The sequence below is a fragment of the Centruroides vittatus genome, unplaced genomic scaffold (assembly GCF_030686945.1).
Source record: "Centruroides vittatus isolate TY-2023 unplaced genomic scaffold, ASM3068694v2 contig_351, whole genome shotgun sequence".
In the NCBI taxonomy this organism is placed as follows: Eukaryota; Metazoa; Arthropoda; class Arachnida; order Scorpiones; family Buthidae; genus Centruroides; species Centruroides vittatus.
Window position 1 is genome coordinate 1,197,522 of NW_027122174.1, and position 21,214 is coordinate 1,218,735.

Here is a 21,214-nt window from a genome sequence, read left to right on the forward strand (position 1 = left end):
AATAAAGCATATTTAAAAAATATAAATATTTTAAATTAAACAAAACTATTAAAAATATTAAAATTTTAATCTTTTTACTAGCTACTTTTAAATTTGCTATTAATTTGTAGGACTACGAACTGTGGTCTGATAACTCCTACAAATTGATAGCGAATTTAAAAGTAGCAAATAAGAAGATTAATTATAAAATAGGACAGGAAGCGAATAGTAATAGTTAAAATTTTGTTATTAAACTTAAAAAGTTTTATTTCTCATCGCATTTTGAACCTTCCACATTTTTCTCTCCACGCAAGTTTATATCGTTTTCTTTATTAAAACGTTATTGTAATTTTTAACACTTGTACAATAAGTTACACAAAATACAGCGCTATTATCTAAAATAATTTATACGCTATTATTATTAACACATAGGATAATTAGTGTATCGGTCATTTTATTCCCTTATTCGTCTGGAATCGATGCTCGGCGAGGCTGTATTGTCATTAGCCTACTTGAATTTGTAACAATTTACTTACTTTTTTTGTGAATTAAGAATTGTGATAACAAAGTTGCGAAAAACACCCTATTTAAGCGAAAGAATTGCCTTTTTTTCTGGCCGTAATAATAAAATTAGCAGCGTATTTATAAAATTTATACAATAATAGATAGGCAATTAAATTACACGTAGATTAACCCGCATATTAGTAATGTGCTATACATTATTTAAAAATTAGTTGAATTTTCGTTTGTATAATCGACATATAGAACTACGAGATAGCGAAATTAATTAACAGACGTTTTATAAAGATTCCTAATAAATACGAATGGATCTAAAGGATGTCTGAAAATTCTACATCCGAGAATAGAACACGGGAAATTAACATCCTTTCTTTTTCTACTATTAAAATCCGTTGTTTAAAATATTCAAATTAGTAAATTTGGAAATAATTCTTTGTGTAAATAAAAGTAAAATTTACACGAATCTTCTGAAATTTGATTCTAATTATAGTGTAACAAATGTAGCTATTATAAATCATAAGTATCTTGTTTACGAACAAGATTTGTATATAAAAATAAGTATAAGAAATAATTTTTACAATCTCTAGAGGCAGAAAAATATTTAAAATTCCCAAATATGCCTGGAACAACCACGCGGGAGACACAAAATTTTCTCGCCGCCACAGTTCGTTTTAATAAAATACAGCCGCAAATACGCCAGAAGAGGAAATTTGGATGACACACGAATAACAAAAAAACCCTTCCTATGATTAATCAAATTTTTCAAAACACGTAAACAGGATGAGGTTTTACAATTTTCAAAATGAAAAAAATCTATTCGGAATACAAATTTATTAATTAATAAATAACGAGATGTAAATAAAATTAAATTTTAAATTAATTCCATTATAAAAACGACTTTAATGCGTTGTTTTATAATAAGATTGATCTAAAGTTCACTAACGCAAACTTTAATATTTACGAATTTGTCGACTTTAGAATCAGTCCGAAGTCGTAGCAAATTGAACCTTAAGGATAATTCCCTAAAATTTACAGGGAATTATCCTTGTTATGGACAGGAAATTTCTAATATCATATTTCTTCGAAACTGTCTAGACTCTAGACGGAGTAATACTTTTTGTTTACTGTCTGTCATCGTTTCCCATAATTCGGAACTACCTTTTAAATCAAAGCGTTTTCATAAACAAAATTTTCGTTTATAATAAGCGCTTCTTCTTCTAATAAATCTTACGAAAAATTACAAAAATTGTCTGGTAATCGTTTTAATCCGTGCGATTGAAAGCCACGCGAATTGAAAAGATAAGCTATAGAAACGGGAGATGAGGTTAAGCCATAAATTTTATGCAAATTCTATGCGTAAATATCTTATATAAAATGATATTATAATAGTTTAATCACTATAAATATGCAAATAATGATTATATCGTAGAAGTATAGAGACTATAGTTGTATAATATACTATAGAAAACACCGGCATCTCTACGCCGACGACAAGTTTAAGTATATAATCTCTACAGTCTTACAATATATAAGGCCCATCAGTGGCCAAGTGGTCCCCGGTCTGGGTTCGCGCCTGGCTGGGACAGGCTGGCCGCGTAGAGTTTTCCGGGTTTTCTCCGGATCTGTAGCGCCTAAATAGGGACCAGTTTTCCTTAAAAAGACCTTCCGGAAGGCACCCCCTAGGCAGATGGCCCGAGCGTTGCGTTGCCATAACTATACAAACAAACAAACTTACAATATAACCGTTATTTCCATATTTATAAATAATGCCTACGTTGTAAGACAGTGGGCGTGATTTTTTCTTCAAAAACAAATTATTATCCGCGGACGAGAATCCGAAGAAAAAAAAATTGTCGTGTCGTAAGATATATATTAATAACTAAGAAATATTCGTACAATTATTGCCGCATCGTCACGATACCGGGTTGTAATTTTTAATCATTATTTTATTTAAATTATCGCGAAGACAAAATTTATCGCTCTCTATAGTAATGTCTGAACGTTGAATTGAAATCGCGTGACTTCCGGTGCGGACCAAAAGTTCGTGTACCTGGTCTCGATTATCATTTATCTAACTCCTTTCTCGAGATTAACGAAGGACGGACGATTTATTGGGCTGCAATTTTTAAATCGCAGCCAAATAAATTATAAATGTCAATTAAATTTATTGAAATAATCTTTTTTGTAATTAATAGGAAAGTCATTAACGTAGTTTTTGTAGATCATATTTTAAGATAATTTTAAAAAAGTTAAATGCCATTAAATAATGCCACGTGGCCGAATTTAGTGAAATTCTTTAAAAAGTCATATTTTTCTTAGCAAAAACTATTTTAATTTATGGTGTTTTTACTGTCAAACGAGTAGAATTGCTGCCAATTTTTTTATGTAAATGTTGTAGGGAAATTTTTTAAGTCATCCGTCTTTCGAAGTTGCTATTTAGGCCGATCGAAAAACACGCCAATCTTTATTTATCAACGGAGATGTAGGCGAAGAAAAACTGCATTTATCAAACGAAACCATCCGAAGTATGAAATAGTGTGACGTATAATTCTCGGAAGAGAGGGGTTGGCTCTCATTCAGTGCAAATTCTCGCGGCCACGTGCCAAACTGACAACGAAATGCATTGTATACGTCGCGTTTACGAAATTACGGACGCCTCCGTAATGAGTTCCACGAGATTTTAGTGTAAAAACTTTTAAATTTCACGATAAATATTTTGCCATTCGTTTGTACAGAACGTCGCTTCCTAATGCTTCTAGAGCGGTAGAAAACGTTTAAAAGCCGCAAAGCCGAGTTGTGTATAGGACTTATATACGCGAAAAGCTTAGAGCAGCCGTAAAAATTGATCCAACCCCATCACCCGGCGCTAGTGGGACCTCGCAATTACCCGGGCTTCGAAAACATTTGTTACAAATTATTTATTTTATCGCATTTCTTGCCAAAGAAAATCTTTACTTCTGTCAAATTTTTATTATTTAAAAAATATAATACATTTAATAATGCCGTTTTTCTGCTATATCGGAACCCCGATAAGATCGAAGGAGATTCGCTCTACCAAATAAACTGCAACATTTTCCATCCGTAAACATTAAAACAGTTTAATATATAAGTGAAAAAATTATATTAACAATTGATCCCGCAACATACGTCGAGGATCGACTCGATACAAAGAATATCGAAATGAATAATTATCTTCAAACGATAGGATGCAACCGCGTACCCCTTTTCGATTGTTCCGACTATAATTAAACTGGTGAAAAATATGTAAAAATACAAATAAATAATAAAAGAATAGAATAAAAAAGAGAAAAATTCTACATATTTCGGTAATTTTTTTATAACTACGTCATAAATGATCCGAATTCGCAAAGTTTCTGCAAGTTATTATTTTAGATTTCGTTCTAAAAATTTGGGAACGATATTCTTTTTAATGTTTCTTCTTTGAAGTTCAAACTAACATTTTCCTCCTTGTAATGCCACAATATTTGATTACTTCTTAACAGGTATTAAAGCCGGATGGTCTTCCGCGGTGTTTCGAAACAAAAACAAAAATACAGTAATAATTAATATATCAAAGTTTAAAGTGGAAAGGTTTCGGCAAAACAAAAATGACTTACGATTGAATGGATAGGTTTACGTAATGAACTAATAAATTAAAATCTTGGCATCGACGTCTTAATATGAAAAGGTTGAGAAATTGGCAACATTTTCCTAAAAATTTTTCTCGTCGTTGTATAAGCTGAACGAAAATGGTTAAGTGAATAAATCCATTCAAAAGCATTTAAGTCTATTGTTGATGTAATTAATTTTAAAAAATACGCAAAATGTATTTAGAGTACTTCATCCAAAATATTTCGTGTATTTACAATATTTTACCTCTCAAATATAGTAAAAACGCGGTATGTAAACAGACTTTTTTGATTATATTTAAGTCATTTCATATTCGTCTTTATTCTTGAACAAATTAATATCGTCATCGACTTAGAATCATCTATCTGTAATTCATCTTTCTGAGCCGACGGACATAAACTCGATATTCATTACTGTATTTATCGAACATTTCTAATAAATGTTTAATGAATATTACAGGAAAAGACGGTATAAGGATAGTAATTTCGTCATTAATGAATTCGTACGGATATGGAAAACAGTTTAAATGCAATCGACAGATTAATTTTAATTAATATTACATTTATGAAAAATTTATCCAAGTTTTCTAATTTTCGTGCCGGAAACACGAAATAATTAGAAAACTTCGATACGACTGGCTACGAGTGAATTCGAAAGAATTGTTTGTATTATCCGTCTAATTGTTCCGCTTACCTCGTCTTTGAATAAAACAAACGAATAGAAATGTGTAAAAAAAGGAATTATTTTATAGAATTAGCAAAGAACTTACCGTGCACTTGTTAGGTTTCTCGCCAGTATGGACTCTCATATGAATCAACAATTTGTATCGGGCATTGAACGGTCGATATCTTCGTGGACAACTCTGCCAGAAACATGCGAAATCTTCTCCTTTCCTCTGATCGATGTGACACTTCTCGATGTGCTTGACCAATTCGTCTTGGTTAGAGAACGTCGTCGACATGCAATCCACCCATCGACACACGTAATGAGGTTTTCCCTGTTCCGTATCGGTACCATCGGCGGCTCTTTCCCCTTCCGAACTGTCGAAACTCGAATAACTGGAAGGTTGGCTCTGGCTGCTGTCCGAAGAATTCTTCTTCTGAAATTTCAATTTTCGCGCCATGTGTTGATCGTAACTGGGAGGAGGGTGGATGGGCACTTGGGGCAGTAGATTTCCCGAAGATTCCACCGAATACAGACAGGGCGATTCGGTATAAGGCTCGGATTTCACCCGCTGATTCTCCAGAAACTGGGAGGAATCGTTCTGGGAAAGGACGGCTCGATTAGAAGGAAGCGAGCCGTTGGTGTTGGCCACGAAGCAATTGGATTCTAATATTTCCATACTCTGGTACACGGCGAGATTGCCGTCCAGGCCCACAGACTCGTCCCGAATGTTGGGCAGTTGATTCTGCGAGTAAGATAATCTGGAATTAGAAAATATGGACTGCGGACTACCGGTGCTGTTTCGAGCGGACAAATGCCCGTAGCATCCGGTTTTGTCCCCGGCGGGCGACATGCTAGAAGAGGAACTGTGAGATCCACCCAGGTAAGCCACTAGTGATGTGGGAGACATTCTAATAATGGCATTCAGGTCCAGTCCCTCGGCGGAGAGGGGCGAAATGGAGAGCGAACGTTTATTCCGAGAACTGCGACTGGAATAGGAATGTCGCGGATTGGCAAATGATGCGGGGTAAGACGATAAATCGGAATAATTCGTTGGAAGGGGTGGAGCCATCTGGACACCCGAATTACTTTCCAAGAAATCTCTGGATGAAGGCAACTGTGTCTCCGGTTTGACGCAAGTGACTTGGTCTTTTTCCATAGGGGACGGAGAAAGCGGAATTTCCGACGGCGGAGTGTTAATTGACGAAGATTGAGGGGACAGGAATATCGAAGACAGATCGTTGGAGTGAAGTACGTCCAGATACGAATTGGAAGACTGACAACTGTTGGATTCTAAACACGAACTGTACAAATGATCGGTGGCGATGAGATTGGCCAGCATGTCGTCCGGGTTAGTTGCACAGAAGATCGTGGTTGTAGCAAAGAAGATTGCTGTCGATTAGCGCTTCGGCATCGTCGTAAGTGTCTTTGTTTCCGGCAGAATGAAGATAATTGGACTCGGGAGACATCTCCGCGAACGGACTGGCGGAACTGCTAAGATTGTTATGAAGAGGCGAATTGCTGCTTCCCACAGGTGAGGGCAAAATGTCTAAATGCATGGTAGTAAGGCACTTTAATCTCGGTAAACCGCTCTTAATAGTTGAACTATTCAAACCTGTTAAAGAAAATTTTTATTTATTAATATTTGATTCATATTTTTAAATTTATCCATCTTACTTTTTTAAAAGTAAGTTGGATAAATTTTCGCTATCGATTAAAATTACACTTACAATACAAATTTTATGTCCATGTGTCAATTTTTTAAATCCACTTATAAATGAAATAAATTTTAAAATATGAACTATTATAATCATAAATTGCGTGTTGCAATTGAAAGAGATCGAAATACGATTTCGAGAAGAGAGGAATTCGATTTTAGCCCCGGTGGGTGGTCAGGTTAAATGTAGATCAAATGCTAGAGACAAAAATAGATTTAATTTGTGATAGACGTTTTAAATCCTTCTTTGAGAATGACTCGGGGAATCTTTCTGCGAAATTCCGACTTAGCAACGATTATTCGAAGAATTTCTCTGGTGACAATGAAAACTTCTGTTTATTTAATAGAATCAAACGATCTTTTTGTCTCTGAAATAAAAAAAAAGCGATAACTGGATTTTGCTTTAGAATTTGTGGAATAAAATCATTCGTCTATGGACGTTCTTCTGGCATCGCCATCTTATGTTTTTGAGGTTTCTGTGGCATTGTCAAAAGTATTTGATAGAAGGAAATAAAGCCACTTATTCTTAGATGAAAAAGTTTCAATTAACGAATTTCATAGTTTACGAAATTCTCGCAATGAGTTAGAAAAATACAGTTAACCCACCTTTACTTTTAAGAACGATTAAAACCTGCTCGAAACAGTTATTATTCGTAATTCGGTTACTTCAATGAAGCAAACGAATTACAATCTTAAAATAATCTTAAATTATATTTCTACTAATTAATTTTGGATAGGCTACCTATATATGAAAGTATATTACATCGTCCGGATGAACGAAATCTATGAAATTCTTGAAGCATAAATTGGCCAAAATACCCGAGTTAACCTTATTTTAAGTTATAAGCGGGCTGCCGTGAGACGGGTCTATCTAATGCATACTAGCACATAAGAGATTAGCATCCATTGTGCTTATTTATAGTATGATATCGAATGTGCCACGTAAGCCTCCTTTGATATTACCAGAGTTAAGACTAGGCCTCTGACACCTAATGAACATTACGTTTGGCCTCTTTCTTGACCCCTTATACATCTTAGAAACAATTTTCTAATAGTTAAGTAACAATGAACTGTTTTATTTTATTTAAGATTGGGTCTTTATAGATTTAATAAATTCGGCGATGATTATTTCTATAGAGCTCCCTCTCGGCAGCCATAATTATAAATACACGATTAGTCGATTAGTAAGAATATATTCTTCGTGACAAAGAAAGTTACTCAATATTAATTCCACTATTACTTAATCAAATATCTCCAAAACTGTACTTTCAAGTTAGAAAAAATAAATAAAAATATTAAAATTATGTATAGAATAGCCTTTAGTTTTCCATTTAAAACCAAAAGAGATTTGTCGTAATTTTAAATTTAGTTTCATTAAATTTCAATACGAGTAAAAGCCAGTTCCCCGAGAAAAGAAAAGAAACCTAATTAATAATTTGCATAATGTATAATGGCTTTTCATTTGAATTTTAAAAATTACAAAATACTTTTTAAGTAAATTACTGAAATTTCCTCTACACGAATTTTGTATGTGCTTTTCTACAAGAGCCGCGAGTCCAAGGAAAACTTAGGGAGATGTAATTGTTCCTACTTCTACGATAATTTTTTACTAACAAAAAATACAATCGTCGAGATTGTTTTTTATTGACGAAGAAACATTCTACGTATTTCATTTGTTCAAAGAAAAATGACAAAAGAGTATGGGGGCCGAGCTTTTACGGGACCCGCTCTACCCGGGCCTCATCAAAGCTCTCGACGGTCCTGTTCTCTACTCGAATAAGTTTTATGCTCTCCTTTATAAAATGGATTATAAAGATGAAAAGAGCAATTCAATCAAACAATATGTTAGAATATAAACACGTAAACATATACATAAAATACTTTGTAACTTTTATTTGTATTATAAATATTACTAGCCCTCAATTGTAAATGTTCGGATGGTGGAGCGATTAAGGTGATAGCCTACCGCTCTAGGGGATCCGGAACCGAATCCGGACGGGTCGTAAAACCTCTCGGAATTTTTCGGGGGTGATCCGTCCGGATGTATCCGGCTCCGTTCTTCACCGTCCGGCCGCACCTATAGTGAGACTTATGGACCTAGCCGAACCCAAGCCGATGGGCTAGCTAAAAAGGCCATCTTAGTGCCCATAGGGTTAAAAGAGTTTTAAAAAACCTTCAATCGTGAATAGAATCCGTACAGATTAATAACGTCGTCCGATTGTCTCTCAGTCGGCCCCTCGAAAAGGGGTGCAAAATATGAATCCGCCAACAGCCAAAATATAGCTAGAACCGTATCTGTACGCGGGATGCGCGGATTATACATTTCGATAATCACAAATTCAAACGTGTCCTTTCAATAGAAAAATTGCAAAAATTAAGAAAAGTGAAGAAATCTGCGCTATAGTCTAAACCCATTGTTTGGTGAACATTTCGCTTCGCCTTTTCAAGAATGCCATTAATAGGTAAATACTAATCATTGAACAATCTAAAAACACGAAATGATGTCAAATGTCTCAAAGATTTATCATAATCATACATATTTAAATTGTGTTGTTATATTAAAATATATACTATAGCAACTAAATTATCGATATTGAATGATATTTTCCAGTAAGTCTGATTCAACATTCGTTAAAGTATATAAACTTACACAGTGCTAACCTTATATATTAGTACAGACTACATTTAGAAATAAACTTAAAACTTGAAAAATTCTAATTGTTTTAATTAGAATAATTAAATAGTATTAATATAATATTAATTAATAGTATAATTATAAATTGTTAATACAACATAGCATCGGAAATTTAACTTTATAAAACTGAATTGAAAACAAGTAAATATTGCCAGATAATACAATAGAAATTTTTCATTTTCTGCGACATATTGGAATAACATCTCCACTTTTTTGTTAGGAGATTTATAATCTTAAATTGAAGCCACGTCGAGAGTTTGAATTAAACCTTGTTCTTTTTATATCTGGAGATCGAGAACGTATGTAGGTACAACTGTGATTTTAACAAAAGCCAACGACATATGCGGAACAATGGGTTTAAAAGTGACACCAAAATGACAATGGCATTGTACTCTGCCAGAATATAAACGACATAACCCGCTCGCGATACGTCACACGGCTACTTAGTGGGGGCATCGAAAACAGCTGTGAATTAAGAAAGACAGCTGCTTCGACTTAATAAGTCCTTACGGAGTGATGTCTTTCGTCGAATGACTTTATAAAAACAGGAAAAAGATTTAGGAAACGGGTAAGTTATCTATCATCTGCGGAAGAAAAGAACACTTTCTCAAATACATTTTAAAAAATCCTAAGTTAATAAGACGTTTAAATCTAAATTAAATAAAGATTTAGTATTATTAGATTTGTTTCGTAATATATACTGTATATTTTTCAATTTTCCTATTAAAATCTTTTGAAAAATGAATTAAACGTCGCTGACATCCTAATTGAAATGTAGATATATAAATAGCCTACTAATTTTATTTCCGTATTTTAGTGAAAATACGTGAAATATTGGAAAAACTTTTTATTTGACATCGGATTGTCAATAGTGAATTTTCATTTACAATTCATAAGCCACGAATAACGTAAATGGCATTTTACGTATGGTTTTATATTGGACTCGATCGTAGTGTACCCTCTCAAAAGTAGAAAGTAGAAAGACAATTACAAGTATAAAGTCGAACTGCAGGAAACTCGGACTTTATATGCCTTAGTTATGTTCAAGATTGTAAAAAATTCTTCTTCGATATTACAATTAAATAATTCTTACGAGTAAAGATGTCCGAATTTTGAGGACGTTTGCACTAAAGAAGCAAACTAAAAAGCTAATTTATTTATGGATTACTATTTTTCTTAAAAGACTTCTAGAAATACAGGTAAAGTTACTAAAATCTCACTATGACAGTTCCGAACACGTTGTATTTAAAAAATCAACCATTGTCATCTTCTTCAATGAGAAAGTCTACATAACAGGTTTCGCGCTTCGCTTTTGTTCTACGAAATGTTTTGCGTGATATAGACCTAGGTTTTAATCAATGTTATAAGAATCAATTTAGAAAATATCGGCGAAAATCCGAAATATCTATAGGCCTATTTAAATACGTTAATCTACAACACTCGACTTTGATCGTCCTTAGTGAGGATATAAATATGTAGTAGTAGTAACGATTTTGACAAATAAAAAGCGGTTGTGATGTCAATCTCGTAGCTTTGTGGGTTAATTCTCGAAGTTGGATATCTGCCATTACGGAACTTAGTATTCAATCCATCCGCACTATTTGAACTTCTCTCCGCTTCGACATTCTCTATTACTCTCTTTTCTTGTCATTCGTCCACTTCTGCCAAAATACTTTTCCTTGTCTTTTATTTACCATTACTTTCATTGATGTCCTTTGGTTCAAATATTTACTAACGAAATTGTTTTTATTCATTAATCACACTCTACTTCTTCGGAGGTTTAAGCTTTAGAGTTTCTAAAATATTTTCGATAAGATCGAATACGAAGACGAAAGAGAAACGAATAGCTCTCATTAAACAATAGAAGAGAAACTTAACAGTTTACTAGAATTCCAACTAGTAATTATAAGATTCCGCAAGTAATCCAATTGATCTAACCTGGAAAGCGATTGAGAAATGACTTTGCAGCAGCGGCGCCCACGGACTATAAAAAAGGAGGCGCGAGATATAAAAAAGGGCATCGTACATTGCGCGAGAAGCATCAAACTACGATTCGACGTCGGATCGGCACTGATTTAAATCGGGGCTAACTCGGCCTGGAAATCAGGAAACATTCCTCGTTTTCCAGGCCAAGTTTTGGTCAACGTATTTACGATGAAGTTGCGTAGAACAAATATCGTTTATTCCTTTTTTTATATTTGCAGAATAGGCTACGAGTCGTAAACTTTCTGTTGTTCGTCCGTAATGGAATTTGGGGCCCCCTCGGGGGTCGGGAATAGGGCAACGCGAACGAAAAGGGAGGCACGTGCCCCGAGTGTCCCAATGTACGGGCGGCCGTGCTTTGAACAAAAGTCATCTTAAATTGTCTGTTTATCCACTTCGTTTCTATTTACGCAATTTATTATAATTAATTATTCGGAATCTTCTTATTATCTATTTGATTACATATTAAAGCAAACAGAATATAATAATGGTAATAACTCCTAACATATCTCAGACATAATTAGAAAAAAGTCATACTTTATATTAACTTTAATAAGAGTACAAAACGTATTTGTTCTATTTGGTGTACCGAGTTATGTTAATTACATCTAAACTTCAGAAAACAATTCAGCATTGTTTTCTTCCAATTTTCATTTCGGTAAATAATTCATTTATTATTAAATAAAAAATATATTAATTTGTAAGAAAAAACGGAATTAGCAATTTAATATATTCCTTAGTTTCGTAGTATAAAGTGTTTTTCTTTTAATTTAATAGATTAATTCGGTTATTTTAAATCGACTCTTCTCTAATTGCTCTTTTAAAGTTAAAAAAGGTGTTAAAATACAACTTTTAATAGATTCCACAGCGTCATTCTTATTTCATTTTGTAAATGATGACAAGCGATTGAGTTAATGCTGTTAAAACCACTAACTAAATCAAATTAACACGGTGATTTTAATTATTATAGAAATTTGACGGGTAAATTATTCGTTACTACCGTTAGGAATTCGAACCGTATTCGTAACCGTACCGAATTCGAACTCACGCGATTTTCAATAGTTAGGCACCACGTTACCGTCGTGACCGAATCATAGAACACAGCAGTGTCATCGGTATCTTACACCCTGTATTATCTAATTGATGTAAATCGCTGTACCCGAAATTCAAGTGTAATGTAGAAATTTAAAATTTATCGACTGTTCTTTACAATTAATATTTTTAAAGATCGTCAATCTTCGAATTATTATAGATAAAGATTTTATTATTTAAATATAGGCAATTATAAGAATGAAAGGCGATCCATTTTCTTTCTTTTTGCTATTTTCATTTTATTCTTTGCTATAAATTTTCGTAAGTGTCTTCTAATCATTTAGAAATTTCCCTCTGATCGAAATACGTCTGCTATAATTGTTTTAAAATTACAATTAAAGCTTAAAAAATAATTTAGTAAGTTAAAACCTTTCTCTTATAAGTTTTTGTAATGACTTTCAACGTAGTTTAAAAAATGCTTTTAGAATTATAATTGTTAATTAAATAATACAATCTATAATTAATATATATATATTATATAGATATATATAATAATTAATTTGAATTTATATAATTAATGTTTAGTTAAAAATATAAAAATGATAAGATTTAAAATGGTCCTATAGAAAGTAATGTACTGCTATATTTTAAACACATTAAAAAACAATATTAATTATTTAATATTTACCGAAAAAATCTTGAACTATGTTATAGATACAAATAGATTATTATACTTCGATTTTCAAATTAATTAATTGACAAAAATTACAATCACCTTAAGGAACTTTCGACTCGAGATGGCATTTCTGCCCTCGGGGATTGAAAAATATGGTTTGACTTCATTTGTCCTGTTAAAATTACACTTAGCTCACTCATTTCTATTTATTAAACGAAGGTCGATAGTATTTCTTTTACCGAGCGTAAAACTTATTCATTTGTTTATACAATAATGCCAGAAAATAATATTTTTAAAATATTGATATAGGTAGAAAGACCATCCCGAAGAGGTTTTAGAGGATTTCTATGTTTAAGATTCTGTTTATTGTTTATTCCTTTAAGAGTCTTTCACGCGTGTGGGAAAAAGATCGACGATCGGCTCCACCTTTGCCGATTCGGCTGCGCAAGCCTTCTATCTTGTCGTCATTTTTTCGACCAAGGGTTGTCTTTATGCGTATTTATTTGCTTTTTGACTCGTGTCAAACGCGATTTGGCTAAATACGCTCCTGTGCCAAAAAGCTAAAATCTAACTCGCCGCTCTGTTTTCGAGGCTTACTAATCGCGTGTTTCCCACACATCTGAAATAATGCGTACAGAGAGTAGATCTATCTTTTATAGTTCGTTTTTTCTAATTATTTTAATAGAATTTTTTAATATTTCTTTTGTAGTTTCAGCTTAAAAAGTACGTTCTGTAAAATATTTTAACAATTAAAGTTTAAAATACAGATAATTACATTACAATCTACGCCTTATAAGAAATTTTAGGATTTTTAATCTGTATTTTAAACTTTAATTGGTAAAACATTTTATGGAGCAAAATTTTGGATTATCGTGTAATCATAAGCTAAACTTTAGAAGAAATTTCAACGCTTTATTTAATGGATTAAATAGAAATTGTTAGCATCGAAAAGCGAAATCTGAAAAAGATAATAAGTCGATCGCGCGTTAAAAATTGCTCGAAAGCGAGACGAAAATAATCGTCGAGTGCTATAAATTACCGATAAATATCGAAATTTAAAAATTATTTACATTTTTACATACGAAATCCTGTTTTGGATAGTCTAAAAGTGCAGTTTCGAGTTCTAAGCGGAATTTTAATCTTCTTATTTCTCGGGTGTAGCCCATAGAAACTACAGTTATGAGTCTAGATAAAATATGTTTTCGCCCGTAAAATATAGTAATCGATGTGTACCAAAGTAGAAATTATTCTATCAAAATTAAGAGTAAAATGAAAAACAAAAAGTGTTAATCGCGTAAGAACTAACGGAAGAGAAACTAATATACATATATAATTTATAAAGATTGTTTGAAACGTTAACGGGACAAATACAGAAGACGAAGCTATCTCTGGAACTTACGAAGGATTGATTTCTTTAAACCGACGTGGACAAAGCTGGAAAGTTTTCCACTTACCTAAGTTTAGAAAATAGAAGAAGTCGTTGTTTCCACTCCCACATGAAAATAAGTTTTATTTTGAGGAAAGAGGAAAATCGAAAGGAAGGAATACGTCACACGTGCTAAACAGACACGTCGTCCCAACGTAATCGTCGCTGTCCGTTTTCACTACCGGCGATATCGTCCTAGTGCCGTTTCCTGTCAGACCTCCTTCGAGATTTTTTTCTTCCCTTCATTCGGTTTACAAAGATACGAACTTTATCGATCCTGTTTCTTAATTTTCACTTCAATCTTTCCATAAAATTGCACCGCGCTTTACTTAATTTATTCTCTTCCGAACCAGTGTCTACGGTTTACGAGAAATTAACAATTATCGATTTAGCACAGATAGGTTCGAAATATTAAACTAAATGGGTTCGAATCCCGAAACACGTTCGATAGTCAAATTACTGGTTAAATGCATTTATATTCTTTAATAATTAAGCATTTTTATACAGCAATTTTTGCCGGTATACTATCGGACTACGGCTGTTGGGGGCATGGTTTTTAGAACTTTGAATACTCTCCGTAAGATGCCTCGTTTATAAGACTAATAGTCTGCGTTCTCGACTATTTAATCTGTTCATCTAGCACATTTTCGTTTCGATTAGCACGTGCGCTTCTAATGGCTCGACTTTTTCCAGCAGCCGGACCATCCCCCCTCGTCGACTTCTCCCCAGCAGAGACAGTGGAAAGGCTTGTAACGGTATCACGTGGCCGCGCGTGGCTTAAAAGGACCCTTCGGGGAGGTAAAAATTAAGCAACAAGGGGCAACTTCCAACGTTTCTCTATCGTCGTAAACAAAACCGGGATGCCACATTTGTATATTTTTCTCTGGAAGCATTCGGAAATTAAATGATGAAAAAAAAATAAAGCAGCCTAATCGGTTATCTTCCGGAAGATAATACTTAAAATCGAAGAGGAAGACGATGTAAATCGACACCTCTGTTGAAAATTAATCTTTTGATAGTTAGGCCTACAATGTGTATAATAAATTTCCAAGTAAAACCGGTAGCAGATGCAAACTCACAAATGATAAAGTTATTGATAGTAACAATATTCTCGTCCGCTTCTTTTTAATGTACATTTAAACCAAAGAAAAGCAGGAAATATATTTTAATCTAATTTCTATTTAATGAATTGTTTGTTAGATTCAAAATATCGATGCAATGAAAATTCGTTTCGCTTATTCTAAAAATTTATAGGATTGGATAAAACAATTAATAATTCATAACATTTTGAGTTATATAATTATATATATATATATATAATGTATACATGTTACAGTTTTAAAACTATCTCTTAAGATATACATAACTTATATACATATAATACGAGTATATACTCTACTATAATATTATATGTAGAATAATAAATGTACTGTGTATAATATTATGATACTACCATACCGTGATGTTGATATATTAATTTCCAGATTCTAAATTCTTGACACCTTTTAATATAATTAAAATAAAATTATATCGCTTATATTTGTACTCTACAAATAAATATTTTAGAATTAATTTAGGGAATTCGACCTAATTTTTTTAAAAGTACTGTACTTACGGGTTTATTGCAATTTTTAAAGAACCTACTCCACTTTTTGATGAAGCTGATAATCAGATAAGATTTATTTCTTTTTATTTTATTTTATTTTTTTTTGTGTTTTTCTGTCATGTAAATGCCAAGAAAGCCTTTATGTGAACGGACGGTATTCTGTAATTATTGATTCACTACTGTAAAGTCATCATAAAATTACTTCGACTGACACGTTATTAGTAACAGTTTGAAGGACAAACATCGAGCTTCACTTTTAGATACAGTAAAACCTGTGTAAACCGCACTGTACCGAATATTTTTTTTTTTGTTTGTTTGTTTGGCAGGCTTCCGTTTTGCACGGTTAAAAAAAAATTACTCCGTTCCGAAGATTTTTTCCGTTTAGTCAGATTTCCGTTTTACACGGTCTCCGTTTTGGACAGGTTTTACTGTACCTCGAAATGCATAAATATATGCTTGTTTCGGTCGAGCCGGAGTGTAGTAGTAAGAACGGTACCCGAAGACTGTAGAAAGGGGCGCAAACTATAAAAAGGGGCATGATACAGTACATTAATTTAGTTATTTTTTCTACTTTAATCATTTATATCTATAATTTGTGTATGTCACTTCAATCTTTTTATATATTTTTGTATTTCCAATATTAATGCAACACTTAATATATGTATTTTTAACATTTAGGTTCTTGGTGGAGAGCCAAGATTTCATTCCACACATAAATCCCTTCTGTTTTATAACTTTTGTTTTCATATCTTTGTTGTTTACAGACTTTTGTCTCTTCTGAAAAACAGTATTTTATACTTGACACCATACTTACTTTTTTATTTTTATTTCCCATGATTTATTTTTACACTTCTAGTTTGGCTTTCTTTATTTCTTATTCTCTACTTTCTTCTCTGTGATTTTACTCGTTAAAGGTACTATATTTATTTCGAAATTATTAATAGCAAATACGATAAATTTAATCTAAATTTGTTAATTTTAAAAATAATTTTGTTAGAAACTATTAATTACATCCATTTATATAGGCCTATATATAATAATAATAATTGCAGGCTTTGGTTATCTTTTAGTTTTATATAGTTACCATTATGATTTTATTCTATGCATAAAAATAATATATACTGACTTTTATTATTTTATTTTTAAGTAAAAAATAGTAAAAAAATTTATCACTTTATTTTTATTTAGAAGTATTTCAAGTAAATTATAAAGTAATAATAATAATAACGTTACGATAAATTAAGCATAATTATATTTAATTGCGCCTACTTCTTTATTTCTTAATACTATAAGATACGACATCACATTTTCTATAGAATAAGGATAAATTTTTCGTTTCTTACTTAAAAGATTAAATTTTCGGGCCCTTCTGTGCCCAATAATCAATGCCTTATACTCGGGACAATCGAAGGCAAACTCTTTGACGGGCACGGAAAAGGCCAGGCCTATAATTAAGTATCTAAATTTAGTCCTTTGTAAAAATTCATCAAAAACTTTCAGTAAAATCGACTCTTATACGGTTGTAGTGCCTGTACTATCGTCATTGACGCCTTCATTCATTCACTGTTATTGTCGGGTGATACGATAGCTGTCGACTGTTCGCGCCATATGACGTCATTTTTTTCTTCGACCTTTCAAATTTAATATATCGAGTTCGTGACGTTTATTTTAAACGGCTGCAACGTCGATAATATTTACGAGACGGGTCGTACTTATCTTAAAAATAAGATAAACGATAAGAATAACTATCCAGCAGAATAAAAATCGAATGTCGTTTAATTAAGATTATTGTTCAAATTTAAATTAAAGTATTCGTACAATACGTGACACGGGAAATAATTTTAAAAAATACAGAAAGTAAAACTAATTAATTTGAAAACTTTATCTTTTAGTTATTTAATCAGTCTTTGATATTTCGTCCCGAGTTTTATCAGAAAATTCCCCAAACTCTTCTCGATCTTTTGTTATACGCTTAACTATAACCTCTTTCGACAGCCAATCCTCGGTTTCATATCTCCAGCATCTCGTTTGGTTTTCTTCTCCATTTGTATTTATGGTAGCTGCCCTACCTACTTTGAAAATCCCCTCATTTTTATTATTTTCATTCCCGATTCCATCACCGTAATCACGTCTAAAGCATTCATTTCTCGACTCCCTAATATTTTCTGTAATATAGAATTAGTCGTCTCGGCGTGTTGATAGATTTTCTTATGTAATTTCCTGGTAATAAAACTCAAATACGGATCCACTGACACTGTTAAACCGAACAATTGAAATTCCAATATTTAATCTAATTAACCTTCTTTTATTGTCAAAAATTAGTTACGCTGGTTTCGATTTATTTACGTAAAAATAAGATTACGCTTACTCTAGATATGTTTTAGATAGAGTATGGCTGGATATAGGATTACGTACTCGTCGCGCCCACCTCACCGAATTACCCCACACGTGTTAGATCGAAGAAAGTGTCCGCTTAAAAAACAAACCACATAGTATACTAAATACATACGTCGATGTTTATTACTATTTACGGAGTGAGTACGCATCGCGGATAAAAATATTCAGATTTTATGTTCGTTTCTATCGTTGCTTTTAGCGGAGGGCAAGAAATTACAACTTACTTTTTTGACGGTTGAAATTTATTTAACGCAGTTGTACTTTAAAAATTCTTATAGAATAGAAAACCAGGATATAATAAGTATTAATATAAAAAATTAAATTTTAGTTTTACTATCATTTTATTTGGTTATTAACACTCCTAGTCTAAATTTAATTCTAAAAAATAACTTATCGAATAATGTAATCTGCGCAAAAGACAAGAGACACGAGATTAAGGAATAGAAAGGATAGTGAAAAGAAGAAACTTATACAATCTTATAGAATCCTGTAAAAAGCTGTTTATTTTTTAAATTAAACATTATTTTGCCGCATACGTGCCAGAAAGCGTAAAGCTCGCATCAACTATGACACGATAAACACGAGGGCGCTTTTCGTCGACCGAAAGTCTACGCGGCAACGGTAATAAGAAGCGAGTAATATACTTAGACAGCGGCTAATTTGGGCCGAACAGCGTAGACTAGAGCGTTAACCCGCGAATTTTCTGGTTTGTCGAGGAATTCGAATTAAACCGGAAAGGATCCGAAGGCAAACTCTTTGACGGGCACGGAAAAGGCCAGGCCTATAACTGCTTAATACAGACAACCTTTCGACGGGTTCCAATTTCATCAACTCGAAACATTACACTGTTAAGATAAATACGTATAATACGTCGGAATCCTATAAATTGTCTCTTAAACACGGAAAATTTAGTTAAAACAGTTTTTGTTAACTTTGTTAGCAGAAGCTACGGGGAGTCCCACCTAAAATCGAGCCCGTTCACTAGAAACCGCACAAATAAAGTTAGGACGGAGACACTGGTTAGAAACTTTATTTTAACGTTATCTAAATGTACGGAAACTTAAAGATGTCGAAAGTCGTGTCCCGGCGCATCTATGCACCTCCGTGTACGCGCAATCGAGTTAAGACTGACCTAAAATATCCACGTCGATAGCCCATACACTTCTGCCAGTGTATTTCTTCATTTACTTAGCGTAGGACTTATAGTTCTGCCTCGTAACCTTTTCCCGTAACTATCTCCTACAAAATTAGCATCATTAATATTTCATCATCCCAGTCGGCCGATTCTAAGTGGGGCACTGTAAAATAAAAGTCTTTTTATTTAAAAACGATTAACTGACTTTCGAGTCGCTACGTATTTTATAAATGAGAATTTTTGAAAATCTTTTACTCTATTTCTCGTCTATTTATAAGATTAGCGAGAAAGCGTTATTTTCACTGAAATTTGAACGAATACGCGGCGCATTATAAACAGCCAACGCAATAAAGATTTCGGTAATAAACACGAATTGCATTTCATTTAGTTCAACAACACGCGTGGAAGTATCGAAAATGCTTTCAGAATTTTTATCCAATAAGAAACCATTAGAAAATTAAGTAAATAAATAGAAATCTGTCTATTTTAAATAATATCATCTCAAAAACTATTTTCCTTTGGCATTTAAATAATTAAATTCTTATATCCTATGTTATAATTTTCATAAATTCGATGCAAACTTCATTTCGAGGATTCTAAATCAATATTTTACATCGATATTTATCTTACGACAAACATAAATTTAGAATGTTATCGAAATGTGAAAGGTGAATCTAAAATGGTCACAATTGAGGAAAGATTACACCGAGTTTCGTTATATATAAATTTTAGAAAACAATTTTTAAACTTCTAGGGAACGTTCCGTAGAAAGTTTTATAGAAATTTTTTTTAATAAAATTTTTCTAGAAATTATAGAAATTACGGGATTAAAAATATTAAGTCGTATTCTTGACAAGAATACGACTTAATTCGGAAGGTAATTTAGCGTAGCCCATCTCTCCAATTAACTGTACACAGATGTTTCCAAACACATCTGTTTGATATTGCTAATGTGTGAAATGTGTGCAAAAAACTAAGTACCCCACGTTTGTGTCGCTATAAAAACATTTCACCGACATACCAACGTACAACTTGGTCTTTGATATAGTCGAGCGTCTTAAATGCTCGATATTCTAAAAAATACACAATCCGAAAAAGTTTAGGTGTTAAAAAATCAAATGTTTCTATCGGAATAATTTCTCGACAATCGGCGATTAAAACCAGTGAATTAAACATATATTTTGGCACGAATTTTCTGTTTATTTCCGAACGTTCTTAGATGAAAGTAAAAAATGAATTTAAGGCACGACAGATCTGAAATACGAGAAAGAATTTTGGAAAAAGTCTCCGTCGAATACACTATCGAAATGTTGCGTCGCGTAGTGTATAAACACACATACATAACATTTTTATAAAAAGAAGAAAGGAAGAAAAACAGATAACGGCGACAGTAAAAGCGTTAAAGTTTAAAATTAAAGAGAATACAAAAATGTCTTTGTATTTTATTTTACTTAAATTCACTGGTCTTCGTTTCTAGCGTGTTCGCAGTACGTAAGAAATTAACGAATTAATTCTTCGAGTCCTTCTACGGACAATACAAGTATAGTTGAAACAAAAAACAAATCGATCTTTCATCAAAACCTACGACGTCGCTCGAATAATATAAAAATGTCTTCCTATTATTTCCTCTTTGATTTAAATACTAATACAATTTCGGTAATCTGGCACTAGTGGATTCGAGTATTGCTGGTAAAGCTGCCGAGTCGTATAAGTTTCCCACTAGTTCAAATTCCAGTTTCCACTAAACGTGGCGTCG

At 32.8% G+C, this 21,214-nt stretch overlaps 1 protein-coding gene across 1 annotated transcript in view; it reads right to left on the reverse strand.

Annotated features, from left to right (window-relative positions):
- The window catches only part of LOC136974582 (zinc finger protein GLIS3-like), a 39,374-nt gene that overhangs the window by 9,451 nt on the left and 8,709 nt on the right, over positions 1-21,214 (reverse strand). Inside the window, exon 3 of the mRNA XM_067269498.1 lies at positions 4,898-6,406. Within this exon, the coding sequence (XP_067125599.1) occupies positions 4,898-6,133 (1,236 nt within the window). The 5' untranslated portion in view covers positions 6,134-6,406. The remainder of the gene's footprint in view (positions 1-4,897; positions 6,407-21,214) is intronic.